At 62.7% G+C, this 19,131-nt stretch overlaps 1 protein-coding gene across 1 annotated transcript; it reads right to left on the reverse strand.

Moving 5' to 3' along the window:
- Positions 1–17,468: 17,468 nt before the first annotated feature.
- Positions 17,469–18,008, reverse strand: TRNP1 (TMF1 regulated nuclear protein 1; the record flags this gene model as incomplete). The annotated part of the gene is made up of 1 exon (XM_082493963.1): positions 17,469–18,008. The coding sequence occupies one exon, from the start codon at positions 18,006–18,008 to the stop codon at positions 17,469–17,471; it is 540 nt and encodes a 179-aa protein (XP_082350089.1).
- Between the last annotated feature and the right edge of the window lie 1,123 nt (positions 18,009–19,131).

Below are 19,131 nucleotides of genomic sequence, written 5' to 3' on the forward strand. Positions count from 1 at the left end.
GGCAGATGCTGCCGGTTCGAGCGTTCCGACAGCCAGGAGCCACCACGATGGGCTGGGCTGGGGGGTGGTCCGTGGGTTTTTAGCCGATGCCAAGGGGAGACCCTTTGGCAGGCGCGGGCGCTGCGGGGGTGTCCGGGTGCCGGGGCTCATGTTTGCGGGAGGCGGGGAGCTGCTCCGCTCTCCGGTTCACGGCAGAGCGAAGGCACCGGGCTCCTCGGCCGTCGCGTGGGTGGGAGGAGGGCAGGCTCATCCCGCAGCAGTTGTCACTCGCCTAAACCTTCGAAAGCCGGGATTACTGGCGTTATCCTGTAATTGAAGGAAATCCACCCTCTCATTAGCCCCATCGGTGGCTGCTGCCTCGTTCCCTTTCCTCCTGTCTTCTCGGGGCTGCCCACACTCCCCCTGTCCCCCAAACCTCAGCAACCCCGAACCGGCCCCGCGTGGGGCTGGGGAGCCCAGCAAGCTGCCGAGGTGGCCGCAGGGCTTCCCCCCGGCCACCAGCTCGTGCCACCGAGGGCTGCAGGATCAAAGATGTTGGGTTGGGGTTTTTTGTTCTCTCTGCTCTAATTTCAGGCCGGCAGCTGCCTGCCTTTGCCTCGGGGCTGCTTTGGGGTAAAGCTTAATCGGCTGCACAAGGTTTTCTCTCCTTGGCCATCAGCAGGAGCCACCGCCGCCTCCTCCCCACAGCCTCCCGAAAGGAGCTGCTGTCCACCCCGTCCCTTTGCGCATCGGCTCCTGCGTCCCGTGCCGGGATGTCCCTCGGCGAGCAGAGTGCGGGCTGTGCTCCGGCACCGGCTGCCCCAGAGTCTGAGCGCGCCTGTAAGAGGACTGGGATCCAAGTCCCGCTTTGCCGGTGAGTTCCAGATGTGGCACATCTGCCTAGGAGAGAAACCGTGCCGCGCTCTCCCAGAATCCTGACCTTCCTCCTGCCTCCTGCCGCCTGTCTTACGGCAAGGGGAAGAGCCCTGCCAGCCCCGAGCTCTGCCAGCCCGTGGTTTCTCCCCGGGCATGGTGGTGGTGGTGGTGGCCATGCCCCCCCCGGCCCTGGGAGGACACGCGGGGGCCAGTGCCACCGGCCAGACCTGCCTCGTTAAATCAACCCTTTGCAAGGAGGGGGTTCTTGGGGGGCTGCTTCTCACCCAACCCCCCAACTCCCCTCCCCCTGGGCTGGGCTGGGGGCACCACCGAGCCCCCATTACTCTGCCCCATAGCTCTGCCCCCCCACGCCGTGGTCTGTCCCACCTCCTGCCGTGCCCTGCGCTGTGGGACATGCAAACCTCACCACGCAGGGTGGCTCCCTGCGCCGGGGTGGCTCCATCACCTCCCCTATGGAAGAGGAGGACGCTGAGACAGCCAAGGAGCTCGGGCGGCGTAAAAACCCACCGCCGTCCCCCACGCCGGCTGCTTGCCCGCACCGGGGCCGGCTGGTGTGTGGGTATGAATTAGAGCTGCCCAACAGCCGCTCTGGCACGGCTCAATGGATTAACGGGGTGAAAAGAGATGTTGCAATGCAGCCCTGCCAGTGCCGAGGGAGCACCCGGACTGGGGAGAGCATCAGGCAATGGGGGAGCCGGGTCCGGGGTGTACGGGGAGGGGGTGTCCTTCCAGCACGGAGCAGAGCCTGACCCTGCCTGATCTTGGCCGGGCGGCCGGGAGCCGGTCCAGCTCGATACGCCGTGCACGGCTGGGCTAGTCCGGCGCTCTTGGGGCCATTTCCAGGGAGGACTTGGCTGCGGGATGAGGTGACAAGGGGACGCCAGCGCGGCGGTTTCCCCAAGCACCGCGGGATGTGCTCACCGGGGTCTCCCCCGAGGCAGCCGTGCCCTCAGCTGGGCTTTCCCGGGGTTTTGTCAATACGCTGGGCAGGTCCGTTGGGAAGGATGAAGAGGTCCATTTAGGCAGGAGCAGCTGTGTGAGCGCCGGGTAATTATTTCAAGCTGCAATACTGATGGAGAGGGCATTTAGCAGGCAGGAACACGCAGGGCTGCCCTGAGCCCGTGGCTCGGGGGGGGTCTGAATTATCAGGGCCCATTCAGCCAGCGTAAAGGGGTGCTGGGAGGCACCGTATGGCAGAGCCGAGGTGCCCGCACGAGGCCACCAGCACCGGGAAAGGGACACAGAGCCTGGCTGAGCCTGGCGCACCCTTCAGGCTGTGCACCACCACCACCACCTACCTGCACCCACCGCTCCATCCAGACAGAGGTGCCATCTGCACCGCACCCGGGGCTTGCATTGTCCCGCTGGCAATTGACTTTTCAGCCACGCCGGAGGGGCTGGGGGACACTGCTGCCACCAGTCTGCTGTCCCAACCCGGGCAGGACCAGCGCCACCCCTGCGAGCAGGACAGCAGCGGGGTGCTGGTGGCAGGTGGGGTTGTCGGGGGAACATCACCCTCCCAAACTGGATGGGGCGGCTCTGGGAGTCCCCACGCCGTGTGTCACACCCAGGGAAGACCTTTTAATTGTCCCTTCGCAGGACAGGGGCTGGAAAAAGGAGGTGATGAGGCGCTGGGTGCTTTGTGATACCCATCTGCCCGACTCCTCCTCTCCAGCCGCCGCCGCTGGGGCAGGAGCTGCCGGAGCTGTGCGCGGTCAGCGTGTGCCCGGCCCCGGCGCGGCGGTCGGCACGCGTACCCAGCGGTGATAAGGAGAGCCGAGATAAGGACCCAGCTGTCCCCGCGCCCTGCGCTGGGCTCCAGCCCTCTCCTTTGGCCCGGGGCTGGGGCGGGGGGGGGGGGAGGTCTAATCCAGCCTTTCATCTCCCAGGAAAGGGAATGAGTTTTCCAACTTCACCGAGCCCGCTCCGTGTGCTGGGACACGTGTGTGGACTGCGTTCTGCTCTTGGGACCATGCGAGCCCACCAGTTGCACACGGTGCAGGGGATGGGGAGGAGATGTGGGTCCCCACCGTCCCCTCCACCCCACGTGTCCGTCGTGGGATGGCACAGCACGAAGCACGGTGGGATGAGGTGAGCCCGGAAAATCCCCTTCCCGCCTCTCTGAGCCCAAGCCCGGCAACGCGGCATCGTCTGCACTGTCAGCAAAGCGCCAAAAAAAAAAAAAAAAAAAATAAAAATCCCAAAAGGCGGAAAGCCACCGCGGGGCCGGGTGATTTGGTGGCACTGTATAGGTGGGACTATTTGAATTTCTCCCTGGTGACTCCGTGGCTCGGGCAGCCCCGGCCGGAGCAGAGTGAGACAGCAGGTAATAAATTCATCTCACCGTGCCCTGTTTTCAGGTATTTCAAGATTAGGGCGACCTTTGTGTGCCGGCCGCTTTCTCCCAGCCCGGGCTCCGTGCGCAGTACGGGAGATTACAGCCGTTTAGCGTTATTTATGTACTTAACTTTGAGGTTATCGGAAGAACTTAGGAGAAGGAAATAGCAGCATTAAAATAGCTTTGGGTTATAATGCAACTCTAAGGGTAAATTCGTGAATTTCCAAAGCCACGGCGAGCGCGAATATTGTCCTCTTTGCCGCGCTCGGGATGGGCCGAGCTTGCAGCTGTGCAAATCCGAGTGAGCCTTTTACCTTTTTAATTAGTTTTTAGGCATATTACTACCTGCTTTAAGAGGTCAGGGTGGTAGAAGGAAAACAACGTGGTCGTTTTCCCTCCAGATGGGTCCCTGCACATCCCGCCCTCTGTCGGACCCATGAGCGCCACGGGATGGGAGGTTTTCCTCCCCAAAAGCCCTCAGCAGCTCTTCTCCAGTGGAAATACAGCTTCACCTTGGCCAAAATTTTGGCAGCAAGGGGGAATTTGGGTTAAAATCCTGGGCTGAAAGCAGAGCTGGTGACAGGGACTCAGAGGGTTGTGACCCCAGGAGCCCACGGTGCAGGTTGGGTTTAAATTTAGGGTGTTTCCAGGCTTTGAGCTGATGAGCGTATCCATGGTTCACCTGCCAGACTTCAAATTTTTATTCTCAAGTGTGGGAAGGACTCATAAACTTTTAGAAAAAGGGGGAGTGGGGAAAATACAACCCTACGATCCAACTCAGAGGGGCTTTGAAAGGACGGACAGGGCTTTTGGGGGTTCACACCGCGGCAAGCGGAGTCCCGGCAGCTTTGCCGACAACTCCCCGGCCAGAAGCAAACGGCAAGGACCTGATCCAAAACCCTCGCCGGGAACTCTTCCATCTGCCGTGCCGGGCTGTAGATCAAACTTCGGGTGACCTGCGGGGCTGACAAAGGCAGAATGGTCCCTTGGGGTTTGTTTAATGTCCCCGGGGCCGGGAAGGGACGTTCCCGATCTCCGACCTCCCTTTGTTCCCAGGTTGGGCATTGTAGCGCGGAGCCCCAGCTTACGGGTGCGCTGCCCCGGGCTTTCTGCTTAGTCCTTGGTCGGCTGGATTAAAGTCTCGGAGCTCACAAGGCTTTTCAGTGATGTTTAGGACTATGCACGTGGTGAGGGGGCTGTTCTCCAGGGTTTTACAGAGGAGGGGGTGAGGATGCAACGCCGGCATCTCCCTGGGGTGGGAGGGAGCGGAGAGGATCATCCCAAATAAAAGGATGGAGCAGGACCCGGTCTCAGCTCTCACAAGGTTCCACCTGTCCTACAGCCCCAGTCCAGCATGAGCAGGAGGTGCCGACCAAGCGGGGGTTGGCAGCGCTTAAATTTCTCCCTCAGGAATTCCCCCGCGCAGGGGAAGGGATGGGCGCAGGAAGAGGGTGCTGATGCCACCCCAGCGCTGGTGGGTTTCGGTTTCAAGTCTCCCTCCGTTTGTCCTCCCGCCGGCACCAGCGGGAAGCGAAAGAGGAATTGCCGCAGACGGGCTGGGTACGCTCAGCCGCGCCGAGTCAGCCCGCGGCCGAGCCGCCGGAGCCTGGCAGACCTCAGCCTCCCGGAGCTCAGCATCCTCTTTCCCAGCAAAGCCAGGCTGTGACTTCACCGCAACCTCCACGGCTCGACCGCAGCATCGTCTGCAGCCCTGCCGAGCCCCTGCCCGCAGCCGCGGGCTCGCCGGCCGGTCGGGAGCCGGCACGTGGGAGCTGGCAGAGGCCACAGCTTTTGCTCGAGGTGGTTGTTTCGCCCCTCAGAGCGGCGTTATCGGGGCAGCCGCCTTTTTCCGCTCGGGAGCGATAGCCGGGGAGCAGTGCGAGGAGGCGGCAGGTTCCCGGGGACGGAGGGACCCTGGGGACGGGCTGTTGGCTCTGCCTATCACAAGGTAAAGGGCAGAAAACAGGCAGGGAAAAAAAAAACAAACCACGGCTCCGTGTGGCGGCGGCCGTGGGAGCCCCGCTGGCATCGGCAAAACTTTCCATGGAAATCGGTGGCACTCAGCGATAACGCTTCACCTCTGGGACACACCAGAGGTGACACACCTTTTCCCTGTGTCCTGCGGTTGCCGTCTGGTCACCCAAGGGACCACAAGCCACCCGTCGTGTTGATGGGATGAGTTACTGGTGTCCCGTGCTGGGAATGGGCTCTTATGGGGTGCAAAACAGGCACTACGCCCCAGATGGGGTGCGACGCTCATCCCGGGGGAGCCGCGGTCCCGCAGCCGTCCCTTGCCACCATGGTGCTGCCCGTCCCCGTCCCTGCGTGTCCCTCCGGTGGGTATTTTTCTTGGCAGCCCCCCGGGGCAGGAATGTTTCCCTGCTGCCGCCGCTGAGGGAAAGTGGAGGCAGGAATTGCTGGAATAGCGACAGGCTGAGTAACAGCGCTAACTTTATTCTCCGAAACAAAGGCCAGTGTCCCAGACGCCGAGGGCTGGTCCGGCTCCCGGCGGCGCAGAGGCCAGGGCTGGGGAGCGCGGGCAGAGCCAGGAACGCCGTCGCCGCAGGGGCCCCTGCCCCAAATTCCTGCCCTGAAGCCTCCCAGCCATGCCCAGCTCCCCCCACAAACCTCTCTCCCGCTGCCCGCCACCCGAAAGCGCATTTCTAGGAGCAAAGGAGGAGTTGAAAAATAGCACAAAAAGGGTTGGGATTTCCCTCCGAGACCTTCAAGCAGCTTCCCAGCCCTTCCCAGGGCCCTTCCCTCTGCAGGCGTATCCCCAGCCCATCTCTAAGGATTTTGGGGGGCTCTGAGCCCGGCGCAGACACCCAATAGCCCTGAGCATCCCGCATGCCTCTCCCACGCTCCCCGCACCCCGGGGTGCTGACCTCCCCTCCGGCCCCGCTGCCCCCTTCTCCGGGTGATTTCCCGGCTGCCGAGGTGGCCGAGGAGGGGCTGGAGGTGGCCGAGGAGGGGCTGGAGGAGGAGGGTCCCCTCGCCAGAGCCCACGAGCTCCGACAGGCTGCGACAGCATCTCCCCACCCAGCTCCGAGGAAGGTCCCGAGTCCCCGCGGAGCATCCCCGGAGCACGAGGCCAGCTCCGGGCCGGCTGTTTCCCTTCAATAACGAGCGCGGTTTTGCGTCCGAGCAGGATCCGTCCTCGGTGCTTGGTGCGAGCGACCTTCCTTGCCAGGGCCGGCCTTGGCTGCGGGGCTCGGGGCAAGGCAGCGCTTTCCAAAGCAAATATTTGCACAGCGCAATAACACGTGGGAAAGAGCAGGAGCGTTGGCTTCCCCGGCTCCGGGGGGGGAGGTTCCCGGGGAGCCGGACTCCGTCTCAGGGCAAGGGGGATGGGGAGGGGGGGGTGTGGGGGGGTCAGCTGTGCCCTGACCTGTCGCCGTGCTGAGCTGCCCAGGTTTCAAACCTCTTTATGCTCTGCGGGTTTGCACAAAGAGGCTTTTAATTTGCACCCCAGCAAAGGCGCGCGGCTTTTGGCTGGCCCTGGAAAACCATGCTGGGCACCAGGGCAGGGGCTCAGGGAGGAATTGGTTGTACTGGTGTCCGGCTCCACCGGGGCTCTGCCCCACCACCTCTGCCGAAGATGCTCGAAGCTCCGGTGGTCGCCAAGGACCCCAAATCTACCCCGAAACCCTTCCGCGTGTGAAGTTGAGCACGGCAGCACCGAGCTGTCGGAGCGGGGCGCTGCACGTCGGCTGTCGGACGCCCTTCCTCGCTGGTGCCATCCGCCGGGACGTGGCCGTGCCACGCAGCCCACCCCAAACCGCCCCCCGGCCCCTCGCCCCCGTGGTGGCAATGCTGTGCTTGGGGGGGTTCCCGTCTACCGTTTGGTCTCTCCAGGGTTCTTGGGGCTTTTCCCTGTGGCTCCAGTACCTTAAAGCATCATTTTTTTAGCGCTTATAAAGCGAGACCACCCTGCAGCCCTCAGACAGCAGCTGAGGACCGAAAATCCCTCCTGCCCTGCCACCACCGAGGCAGTGACATGGGCCCGATGCTGCTCCCCTCCCTACAGCCATTTCCCAGGCTCGGGATCTGGGAGCGGCACGCTCCCCATCCACCCAGTTTTTCTTGGAAACGATGTGGGAATCGGGGAACAAGCCCGTGTGAAAGGCGAAGGCTGATGCACTGGCACCGGCCCCGACCCGCCGGGGCACCCAGCGGCACCGAGCACCCCGTCACCAACCACCAGGTCCTTCTGAGTGGCTGACCCCCGAACATCAAGGGTCAGCGCTAATTGGGTATTAGGAGCACGGAAAGCCCCGGGGTGAGGCCAGGTTAATGGCCTGGCTGCTCCCAGCCAAGTCACCAACGCTTGGTGTGAGCTCTTCCTCCTCCTCTTCCTCTCCGGGAGGCATCGGCTGTAACGTACAGGTGTCAGCCCTGCCTGTGGTCCTCCTGGTTTTTAAATCCCTGTGTGCTTTTGTCGCAACAAGTCCCTCTGCCCGTGTGCGGGGAGTTCCTGGCGTGCCGGGCGGCTGCCTAAAACCTGGGGTAATGAGTGCATCTCCCACGGGAAACTCATCCCCCCTGTCCTGCCGTGGCTGGGCAGCTTTGAGCTGTATCTCAGAGCTGTCCCCATGGATGAGGGCATGTCCCAAGCACGTTGTCCCCTCCACATCCTGCCGGGGTGGATGGAGGCTGCTGGGGCCCCACTGGGTACCCGTGCGAGCCAGGGCTTCCCCAGGGCTTCTCCATAACGGGAGCTGCTCCCGTCCCCTCTTCCCTCCTGCTCCTCTCCATAAGAGGCGAGGCGGCGGGGAAAGCCGAGAGGAGCCTGCGCTTGGCTTCCCTCCACGGATTCCTTTCCTGCCTGTCACCGACCGATATAGTCCCCGGCGTCAGCCCGGCCGCGCGTCAGCAGTGCCGGGGCCGGCGGGCAGGCGTTGGGCTGACGCCCCCCGGGGATGTCGCTGGGTCTCGATGCCTCGTGGTGCCCGGGGGTGCCGTGCGGGGTGGTGGGCGCAGTGCCCTACCCAGGGGGGTATTTCCATCCGAAAAGGCTGGGGCTCCTGGTGTCAGCCATCCCACGGCACGGGGATGCGCTCGCTGGTGCTGCGGGTCCACCATCCCTGCAGGCGAGGGAGCGGGAAGAGAAAGAAGGGATGTGGGTTGCTTTTCTTTTCCCTTCTGTCCTTCCTCCCTTCCCTCCTTCCTTCGTTTCTTCCTTCCTTCCTCCCTTCCTTTCCTCCTTCCTTGAGGTATGGCAAAGCAGCTCAGCTGTGCCATCACATGCTCACGGGGCTCCAGGATCTCGGTCCTTCACAGGAGCCGGACAGCGGGACCAGCACCATGTCCCCCTGTGCTGAGATCACTCGAGCCCCCAAAACCACCCCATTTTTAGCTCTGCCAAATGAGCTTTGCTGGTTGAATGAACTCATCTTCAAGCAACAGAGGGTTGGAAAAATTTGGGTTTTGTTTTTTTTTTTTCCTTAAATCCCCACCTCCTGGAGTCATGACAACTTGCAAGCCCCGGCTCAGGGATGCTGAAGCTGGGATGCCGCCCGTTTCAGAAACACGCGCTGCCACGGGGGGATAAGCACCATGTGTGGGAACAGGGACGCGCTGCCGTCTTGCAGTTGAAAACCCAGAGCTGCCTCTGCTCCCCCCCCTCGGGAAGGGGAACCCCAAAACCTCAAGCTCATTATTTTTGAGATCTGGGGGTTATGGCACTGCAATTTGAGGACATCCTCATGGACACCCCAGTGCACAGAGCCTCGGGGCCTCTAAGTCTTCCCAGGGGAGGCAGCAGGCTGGGGGGGGGGGGGGGAATGGGGGATGGTGCTGCAAGTAATAACTGGTGCTTTTGGCAATTAATCTCTTTAAACCCCTTAATGAACCGTGATCAGGTTACAGGTCTCCCGTCACGTCGGATTGCTGAGGATTAGCAGCGACAGCCGAATGAAACGCGCTGGGGGGGAGAAGTTGTCTGCCTTAGTCTCTCTACTCTGTACGTTCCCACTACGGGGTGGGATGTTGGTTTTAATGTATATTAAATTTAATATATATTTATTAAATTATATATACATTAAGGATTGCAGCGGGGATCTGTTCTCACCTCCCCCAGCCCTGCCATGCATGAGACGGGAGAGCGAGCAAGACGAAACCACTCGGGCGCGCGTTGCCCTTTGCTGTACGTGTTCTGTAGCTATTTTGGGGTGCAGTCCTCTCTCCATCACCCTTCCCAGGGTTTGCCACGGATTTGGCTGCTGCGGGTGCAGGGAAACCCCGGTGCCGTAGGGAAGGGGCTTGTGCAAGTCCTGGGATGCTCAGGATCAGCTCCTGGCAGTGGCGGGAGGATAATTCCCCTCCGTTGCAGACACAGCCCTTGGAGAAGACGCCGGATCCTGCCCAAGCCGGTAACGTAAAGCACCTGTGGGCTTTGGGAAGGAGCCGGCTGCGGCGCAGGCGGAGGCGTGTGATCGGATTAGGGCAGCCGGGGCCTGAAAATAGAGACGCCGCTCCGCGATGGGAGGCTCGCAGGGCGCTTGGGCCAAGCCCGGGTGGGAGGCGAGATGCAGAGATATTTGAACCCTGGAAAATCACAGCGTGGACAGCCCTGGCTGTTGCCCGTCGGCCTCCGCCAGCCTTCCTGGAAGGAAAGAGGCCATGAGAAACCACAGCCCCGAGCCGGCACGTAGCAGGGTTAATTACCCCATTTATCTGAAGTGGTTCCCTTAAAAAAGCGTTCAAATGCTTGGAGCAAACCTTTCTTGACCCTCAAAAATTTGGGAAGGGTGTGGGGAGGGGGTTAAGCCCGAACAAGCCACTTTCTGCTGCTCTCCTCCACCCAAGAGCAGAAGGTGTGCGGAGGGGACGCCGCAGGGCAGCCGCGCCAAGGAGGGGGGGACACCACGGCCGAGTCTCATCCCAGCTCTGCCGGGCAGTGGGGCGCATGGCGCAGGACCCCGAGAGAGGTGGCATGTCGGCCTCACGCTGGGGGACCCAGCAGGTTCCGATGGACCCCACGGCATGGTTTTGCACCCCACGGCATGGCTTTGCACCCCATTCCGAAGCTACCCAGCTCCGCAGCATCCCCACCTCCGGGTGCCAGGGCTGCTCCTGCCTGCGCTGAGCCGGGGACGCTGAGCACTGTCCTGCCCATGCCACACGCTGCCACCGGTCACCTGGGGCTGAGATTTGCCCAGGACCCCGCTCCACGAGGGGCTGCCATGGTCAAAATCACCCCGGACAAGAGCAGGGGGAGACGTGCGATGTGACCGTGCCCGTCCCCGCGTGGGCACGGGGACTCCGCAGGCTGGGTGTCAGGAGTAAGCCAGGCAGGAATTAGGCACGTTAACCTGCAGAGCAAAACAAACCGATTGCTAAGGTTTAACCAGATCAGTGACTTAAGGAGCTTAGCGGGGAAGAGAGAACTGGACCAAGACGCGCTTAGCACAGTAAGGCGAGCGCAGGGCAGGCAGCCTGGCAGCCACACGCAGCGGGAACAGGGTCCCGTAGACCTGGAAGCCCACCAGAGCCAGGGCAAGAGCCTGGATGGGCACATGGGGTGCTGAGGCAGGGAGACACAGGGTGGTGGGGACAAGGGGTGCCCACCTTCGTCACCTGAATGGCGCTGGGCGGCATCCCGCACCTCCACCACTCTTCACCCAGGGGATGGAGGGGCTGCAAACCCCACGTTGACCCCCTCCCTGTCCCTTGAGCCGGGGGATGGGGGGTGCAGACTGTCAATTGGGGGGGTCTAAACTGGCATGGGGTGACCGGACTGAAAAAAGGGGATTGATCAGCATTTCTCAGCACAGCTGTGAAGGACAAAGGTGCCCCTCCCGGGGGGCTGATTGCCACAGGATGGGGAGGGAAAATGAAAACACACGTGGGGTCAAAAGGAGACCGAAACATGCCCAGATGTGTTCCCAACCCCGGTGTGGTGACCTCCACCCCCCCATCCCCCCCAAGAAAGCTTGGGGGGGGGTGCCCAGGCTGAGCTCAGCTGCCTGAAAGGACAAATCAGGGGCCAAGGGGGCAATTTCCACCCTCTGTGGCTAATTTGGGCTGTAACGGGGTAAAGGGGTAAAGGCCGGAGGGGGAAGAGGCATGAAATGGAGGGGGGAGGGGGGTGTCCCAGCAGGAAAGGGTTAAGGGGGAGGTGGTGGGCTGGGGGAAATATCTTTTAAGTGCTAATACAGTGCCCTGTGCGGGGCTGCGGGGAGGGGAGAGCTGGGGGTGATGCTGGGGGGAAGGGGGGGATCTGGGGGTGGGATGCTGGGGGGGAGGGGGAGATCTGGGGGTGGGATGCTGGGGGGAAGGGGGAAAGGGGAGAGCTGGGGGGATGCTGGGGGGAGGGGGAGAGATGAGGGGATGCTGAGGAGAGGTGGGAGAGCTGGGGGGGACGCTGGGGGGAAAGGGGAAGAACTGGGGGGGGATGCTGGGAGGGGGAAATGTTGCGGAGGCGAGGCCAGGCGTGGCTGGGGACCCCACCGTGGGGGACACATCCCCAGTGGCGGGGCCGGAGGGGGGAGCCCCGTTCCCTCCGCCCGGTGTCCCGCCGGCGCGGCGGAGCTGCCGAGCGGCGGAAGGCGGCTCCTGCAGTGCCCTCTTGCGACGCCATCCCGGAGAGGCTCTGAGCATCCTCGGTGCCCTCCCCGTCCCGGGGACCTGGCCTGGGGACCTTCAGGGGGGACAGCCCTGTCTCCCATCACCCTCGCCCCGTCCCTTTTCCAACCCCTCCATCACCCTCACCCCGTCCCTGTCCCCCCTCCATCACCCTCGCCCCGTCCCTGTCCCCCCTCCATCACTCTCGCCCCATCCCTGTCCCCCCTCCATCACCCTCACCCCGTCCCTTTTCCAACCCCTCCATCACCCTCACCCCGTCCCTGTCCCCCCTCCATCACCCTCGCCCCGTCCCTGTCCCCCCTCCATCACTCTCACGCCGTCCCTGTCCCCTTTCCATCACCCTCACATCATCCCGGCCCCCCCCCCCCCCCCTCCATCGCTCTTGCAGCAGCCCCTCCACAGAATTTTGGCTCTGGGGAGTTTCGGTCCCTGCCCATGGGTGCCTGTCATCCCTCCCTGGCACCGGCCTCGTGCCAACACGCTTCGTCGGGACTAACCCGAAGGAATTAACAGCAGAAAGGAGGGAAGCCGGGCTTAGGTATTAACATGCCGCATTAATTTGGGGTTTTTTCCCAGAAAGTCCGTAACAAAATAATCTCATAAAACCAACAAGTGTTGGTGCTATTTATATAACGTTATTGCTGGCAGGAGGGGAGAAGGGCGAGCGGGGTTACGTAAAGCCCCGTGCTCCCGGGGCAGGGGATGCTCCCGAAGGCAGGCAGCAAAGGATCTGCCTTCTGCTCTGTGGCTTCCCTCTGACCTTGTGCTGCAGGTGGGGTGGGGTTTCTCCCCAAAATTCATGCCCCAAAGGGGCCCGGGACCCTCCAGCGGGACTTTGGTACTCTCCCCATCGTGCGTGAGCAGCCCAGTGACGGTGTCAGCTGGAGCTTTCTGGGGGTGGCACAGGGCTCCAGTGCTGCACAGGGCATGGGGGGGGTTCACGGGCCGGGTCACCCACAAAACTAAACCAGGACGGTTCCTGGCTGGCGTCACAGGAGACTCCTGGCCGGCGGCTGGACCAGCTTTGTCCATCCAGAGAGTGAACACGGATGCGCGGGTGCCCCCACAGTCACATCTGTGGTGCGGGGACGGGGCTTGCTGCACCCCGCAGCACAGCTTTGGGGGGCCCCGGTGGGCTGGGGACCGGCAGTGGCTCGCAGGAGCTGCTGCAGAAGTCACTGGATGAGGATTTACCTGCAAAGGCGTTGCACAAAACCGCGGCCCAGGGACTCGCGCGGGTGCAGGAGGAGAGGGCTGTTCCCGCACAGCAGAGGCAATCCCGAGGTGTGTTATCCTGGCCACGAGCGGCCACCGTGTAATGGCACTCTGGGGTTGGGTTTTATTTTCTTTTTATTCTTTTTCCTGAAACAGGCATCGCATCTCGCTCCGGAGCTGCTGTTACTCCTCCGCTCTGAACGCCCGCTCTCACGTGTGGCCACAACCACCCTCCCCACCACCCCACGCAGCTTAACTGCGCTCGCTGCTCGTCCTGCCAAACCGGGGGGGACATCCACCCCTCTGCCCCGGGAGATGGAGGGCACCCCAGCTGCTTTTCCGCATCCTTGGATATCCCGAGCGTGGCTTTCCCCGGAGCAGAGGCGTATCCTGATTTGAGAGAAATGTGCGCTTATTTGCAGGGTGGAGCTGCGGGGCCACCTGGGATGTCCTCCCTGTCCTTCCACCAACGCTCCCGTCCTCGCCAACGGCATCAGCCTCCCCCAGCCGGCAGGAAAATGAGAATAAGCGTGTGAATTGTAATGGATGTCATGTTCCAGCTAAAGATACTGCAGGAACACAAAGTGTGAGGAGACCGTAACCGTACTGAGACAGAAGAGCGGGGAGGAACCATTGCAGCGGAGGATTTTGAATGATTTAGGTCTTACTGGTTTCATGGAGTTGATTATTCCCCCCCCCCCCCCAATTCCTTTAAGTAGGTTCTGCTCTAATCAGGTCAAAAGCTGATTTGCAAATAATCGCCAGGGATGGGGGGGGGTGGGAGGGAGAATATCAAGGGATTTAAGCCCAAGCTGTGCATTTCATACTATTAATTGAAAGCCGGAGAGAGATAATGGGTCCCTTCTCCTGGCTGAGACCTGTAAGCTGCTATTAGCGGCAAACTCCCCCCCCAGCTGGGGGAATCACCTCCTGGTTGGGATTACGGCTCCGCACGCACGGGAAAACCTCCGGCGGGCAACAATTTAGTGAAAGGGCAGAAATTAGGGAGCATCAAGGAGCTACGGGGTGTCAGAGCATCTGTCAGCTCCACCTCGGGTAGCACAAATCCAAAAAATAATTGTCTGAAAAGAGGGATTAGTGGGAGAAATACAAGTTTCCCCCCCTCTCAGTGCTGCTGCCTGACTTTGTTACTGGGAAGTCAAACCGGTAGCTCAAATATTTCTCTGCCACCTATTTCCTGCACACATTCATGTAGACGTTGTACCTTATTTGTGACCTTATACCAATTTCTCAGGCCAGACTCCGTGAGTATGTATATATACACCTATATATGTACACCTATATACGTACATGTGTGGCGCCTGGCAGAGACCCCAGACCCCCGCAGTGGCACTCCGCTGCAGGCAGCTCCCAACACATTTTCCACATTCCCCACACAGCCGGAGGAGAGAAGAGGTCAATAATCAGAGAAACCCACTGTGGTATTAATTACATGCCATTAACGGGGCTTATTTGCTAATCTCCATTCTAATCACTCTCTCGGTTATATTTCAGCCAGCACCTAAGGACACTGCATGTAATGAATAAAATATATCAAAGTTTACTTCTGCTCCTGCCCGGCCGCGGAGCGCGGGCAGCACGGCGCAGGCAGGAGTCCGGCAGCAGCAGTGGCGCAGAGGCCAGAAGCGCGGGTTACACAACAGACCTGCTGTCTCACACCAAGGTAGTCGCGGCACATTCACGAGTCAGTGAGATCCCCCCAGCCCACCCCAGCCCAAATCGAGTGGTGGTTTTGTTTTGTTTTGTTTTGTTTTTTTTTAAATTTAAAAAATAAATAAATAGATAAGGGCAATAAGAGATGGTTTTCCAGCAGAAAGAGGGATTCCGTGCAGTCTCCGGGGAAAGCCACTGTGAAAGCTTGGCGCAGCAAAGCGAGACCCCATTGCGGTGGCCCGGCTAGTGGCCGAGGGATGCTGTTAGCCCGGGCATGGCGAACGCTGCAGCTGTGTCCGAAGAAGGAGCGGGCTCGCAGAGGGGCTTTGCCGGCTGAACCGCTGCAGTTCCCAGTGGGGAGGGATGATGCTGTGGGGTCCGAGCCCTCTGTCCCGAGGCCGGCTCAGGGCTGGTGGGGCAGAGATGGGGACAGCGACGCCGGGGCCCTGCACAAGCCTTCTGCCCGGAGAGGGGTGCTTCATCCTGAGCCCACCTCCACCTCCATCACCATCACCCCTCCGGAGTCCTCAGCCACAGGCTCTGCTGCAGGGTGACATTGGGGGTGCCCAAGGACACTTGCTGGAAGCACAAGGAGGCTTCAAATGTCACCTGCTTGGTCAGTCATCAAAGCAGTCCAAAAAATCCAGCTTGGTGGGAGGAAAACAGTGCCGGTGCCATCATGAGGACCAGTTCTCTTCTGCTTTCTGCCCCTGTGGGGGTGCACAGTCCAGAGCCGAAATGACTGTCCAGGGAGGGTGGAAGTGGGGCGATCCCGAGCCCGCTCGATTCCCCCTCCGAGGCTTGCACGGGGGCACGTGAAGGCTGCACCCGAGCCCCAGCACGAGGCACAGTCCCACCAGCATCCTGCTGGCCCAGGGTCTCGGGGTCCCCTCCTGGGGCTGGGACGGGGAAGGGGCCCTGCCCCATAGTGGCTGCCCTGAACCTGCTGCCAGTGGCGGGGGAGGTGGCCCCAGAGTGGGCTGGGGGTGCCGACAGCAGATTCCCCTATAAACACCCCCAGACCTGGCAAGATCCTCCAGAGACCCCAGACTCTGGAGGGTCCCTTGTGCACCCCAGAACCTGCAGGGTCTCCCAAGCCCATGGGGGTTCCCAGACCCTGCTGGGCCCCCCAGCCTCACCCCCTCGCCCCGTCGTCGTCCCCCCCCATTTCTGTCACCTCACTGCGCACCCCTGGACCCCTGACCCTGCAGGGTCCTTCAAGCATCCCAAACCCCCCGGGACACCACCCCCCTCCCCTGATTCCTCAGGGCACTCCAAGGTCCCCAGACCCTGCTGGGTCCCCTGGAGTGCCCCAATCCTACAGGGTCCCCTAAGGAACCGCAAAGACCCCAGACCCCACAGGGTCTCCCCCAGTCAGACCCCTCAGGCCACCCCTGAGGTCCCCAGACCCCGTTGGGTCCCCCAGACCCCCCCACACCCTGCAGGATCCATCTGGGACCCCCAAACCTGTCCAGTCCCAGCCCGTCAGGTTCCCCAGGACGCCCTCATGGACCCTAGACCCCGCTGAGTCCCCCCACCTGATCAGGTCCCCCAAACCCTGCAGGGTCCCAACACGTTAGACACCCCAGGACCCTCTCTCATGGACTCCAGACCCTGCTGGGTCCCCCCACCCCATTGGGTACCCCAAAATCTGCAGGGTCCCAACACATCAGATTCCCCAGGACCCCCCTCTAGGTCCCCAGACCCTGCTGGGTCCCCCCTCACACCATCAGGTCCCCCAGATCCTGCAGAGTTCCGATCCATCAGGGTCTCCCCCATCCCATTGGGTCCCCCAAACCCTGCAGGATCCCAACCCATTAGGGTCCCCAGGACCCCCCTCAAGGTCCCCAGACCCCGCTGGGTCCCCCCCACCCCACTGGGACCCCCAGATCCTGCAGGGTCCCACCCCATCAGGGTCCCTAGGACCCCCTCAAGGTCCCCAGATCCTGCTGGGTCCCCCCTCACTCCATTGGGTCCCCCAGGTCCTGCAGGGTTCCAATCCATCAGGGTCCCCGGACCCCACTGGGTCCCCCAACCCTGCAGGGTCCCACCCCATCAGGTCGCCCAGATCCTGCAGGGTTCCAATGCATCAGACTCCTCAGGACCCCCTCAAGGTCTCCAGGCCCTGCTGGGTCCCCCAAACCCTGCACAGTCCCAACCCTTCAGGGTCCCCAGACCCCGCTGGGTCCCCCCCACCCCAACGGGTCCCCCAGATCCTGCAGGGTTATAATCCATCAGACTCCCCAGGACCCACTGGGTCCCCCAAACCCTGCAGGGTCCCAACCCATTGGGGTCCCCACGACCCCCCTCAAGGTCCCCAGACCTTGCTTCGTCCCCCCCACCCCATCGGGTCCCCCAGATCCTGCAGGGTTCCAACACACCAGTCTCCCCAGGACCCCCCTCAAGGTCCCCAGACCCCGCTGGGTCCCCCCCACCCCATCGGGTCCCCCAGATCCTGCAGGGTTATAATCCATCAGACTCCCCAGGACCCACTGGGTCCCCCAAACCCTGCAGGGTCCCAACCCATTAGGGTCCCCAGGACCCCCCTCAAGGTCCCCAGACCCCGCTGGGTCCCCCCCACCCCATCGGGTCCCCCAGATCCTGCAGGGTTCCAACCCACCAGTCTCCCCAGGACCCCCCTCAAGGTCCCCAGACCCCGCTGGGTGTCCCCCCCCACCCCATCGGCTCCTAACCCATCACTCTTCCCAGGACCCCAGCCAGCCCCCCCCCACCCCCCCAGGCAGGATCCCCGACACCCCCCCTCCCCCTCCCCCTCCCCCTATGCGGGGCTGCGGGGCGCGGCGGGCAGGCGGCGGGCGGCGGCGGGGGGCGGCGCGGCGGTGGGGCGGGGGCGGGGGGGGGCCCAGGGGACGCAGCTGCGGAGGGCGCGGGCGGCGGCCAAGAGGGCGGCGGGGCGGGGGCGGGGGCGGCGGCGCAACCCCTTCTGGAGCCGTTGGCTTTGGGCTGCCAGGGCAAGCTGGGCCTGGGCCACGCCGGCCCCCAACCGGCCCAGGGCCTCGGCGCGGGCGGCCAGGCGGAGCTCGGCGTGCCGCAGGGCGCAGTGAACCTGCCGGACGCGGCCCTCCAGCTCCGCCGCCGCCCGACGGCGACCTTCCGCCGCCACCAGCCGCCGCCGCGCCGCCGCCAGCTCCACCGACCCGGGGCTGCTGCTGCTGCCGGTGCCACCGCCGCCGCTGCTACCGGTGCCGCTGTTGTTGTTGTTGTTGCTGGTGGTGGTGGTGGTGGTGGTACCGCCGCGATCCGGGCGCTGCTCGTCGCCCGCAGCCGGACCCCGATCCGCCGCTGCCGCCGCCGCCATGGGAACGGGAACGGGAGCGGGGCAGCACCGCGGACAGGATATATAGCCCGGGGGCGGCGCCGGCTCCGTGCGGCTCAGCCCCGCCGGGGGCGGCACCGGCAGCGGTACCGGCTCCGCACCGGTACGGGGAGATGGGGGGTCGGCGGCGGCGCGACCCCGACTCGACTCGACTCGACTCGACTCGACTCGACTCGACTCGACCCGACCCGACCTGGTACGGTACAGCCCCGGTGGGGGATGCTCGGGCTCGGTTTGGCACGGCACTGGGCTCGGTACGGCATCAGCAGTGGGTTCGGTATGGCACAGCACCTATACCAGCACGGCTTGGTACAGCATGGTCCCGGTACCGGCAGGGACCCTGACTCAGTATGGCATGGCTCAGTACAGCACGGTCCTGGTACCAGCACGGCCCCAGGTTTGGTACAGCTCAATACGGCACCAGCAGTGGGCTCAGTATGTCACAGTCTCACTATCGACATGGCTCAGTGTGGCACAGTCCTGGTGCCGGCATGGCCCCAGGTTCAGTATGGCTCGGTATGGCACGGTCTAGGTACCGACACGGCTCGGTATGGCACGGTCTAGGTACAGGCATGGCCCCAGGTTCAGTACGGCTTGGTATGGCACCGGCAGTGGGCTCGCTGTGACACAGCCCCGGTACTGGCACCACCCTGGGCTCAGTATGCCTCGTACGGCACCGGCAACGGGCTTGGTACAGCATGGCCCCAGTACTAGCAGGGCCCCAGTACTGGCATGGCACTGGGCTCAGTACGGCACTGTCAGCGGGCTCGGTATGACATGGTCCTGGTAGCAGCATGGCTCGGCACGGCACTGGCAGTGTGCTCAGTGCAGCACAGTCCTGGTCCCGGCACAGCCACAGGATCAGTACAGCTTAGTATGGCACCAACAGCACAGCCCCGGTATTGGCACGGCCCTGGGCTCGGTACGGCATCTGCACTGGCACAGCAGCATTAGCGGTTCGGGGCGCTGGAAAACTGCCCTACCTTTTGGGGGGTCGCTGGGAAATGCAGAGCTGGGGCAGTAGGTGTTAATGGGAAAGGCTGGGAGGGTTACTGGGGGGTCACTGGGAAAGGCTGGACTGGGAAGGGGTTACAGGAGGGGTTAT

The sequence above is a fragment of the Vanellus vanellus genome, assembly GCF_965231255.1.
Source record: "Vanellus vanellus genome assembly, chromosome: 22".
NCBI lineage: Eukaryota > Metazoa > Chordata > Aves > Charadriiformes > Charadriidae > Vanellus > Vanellus vanellus.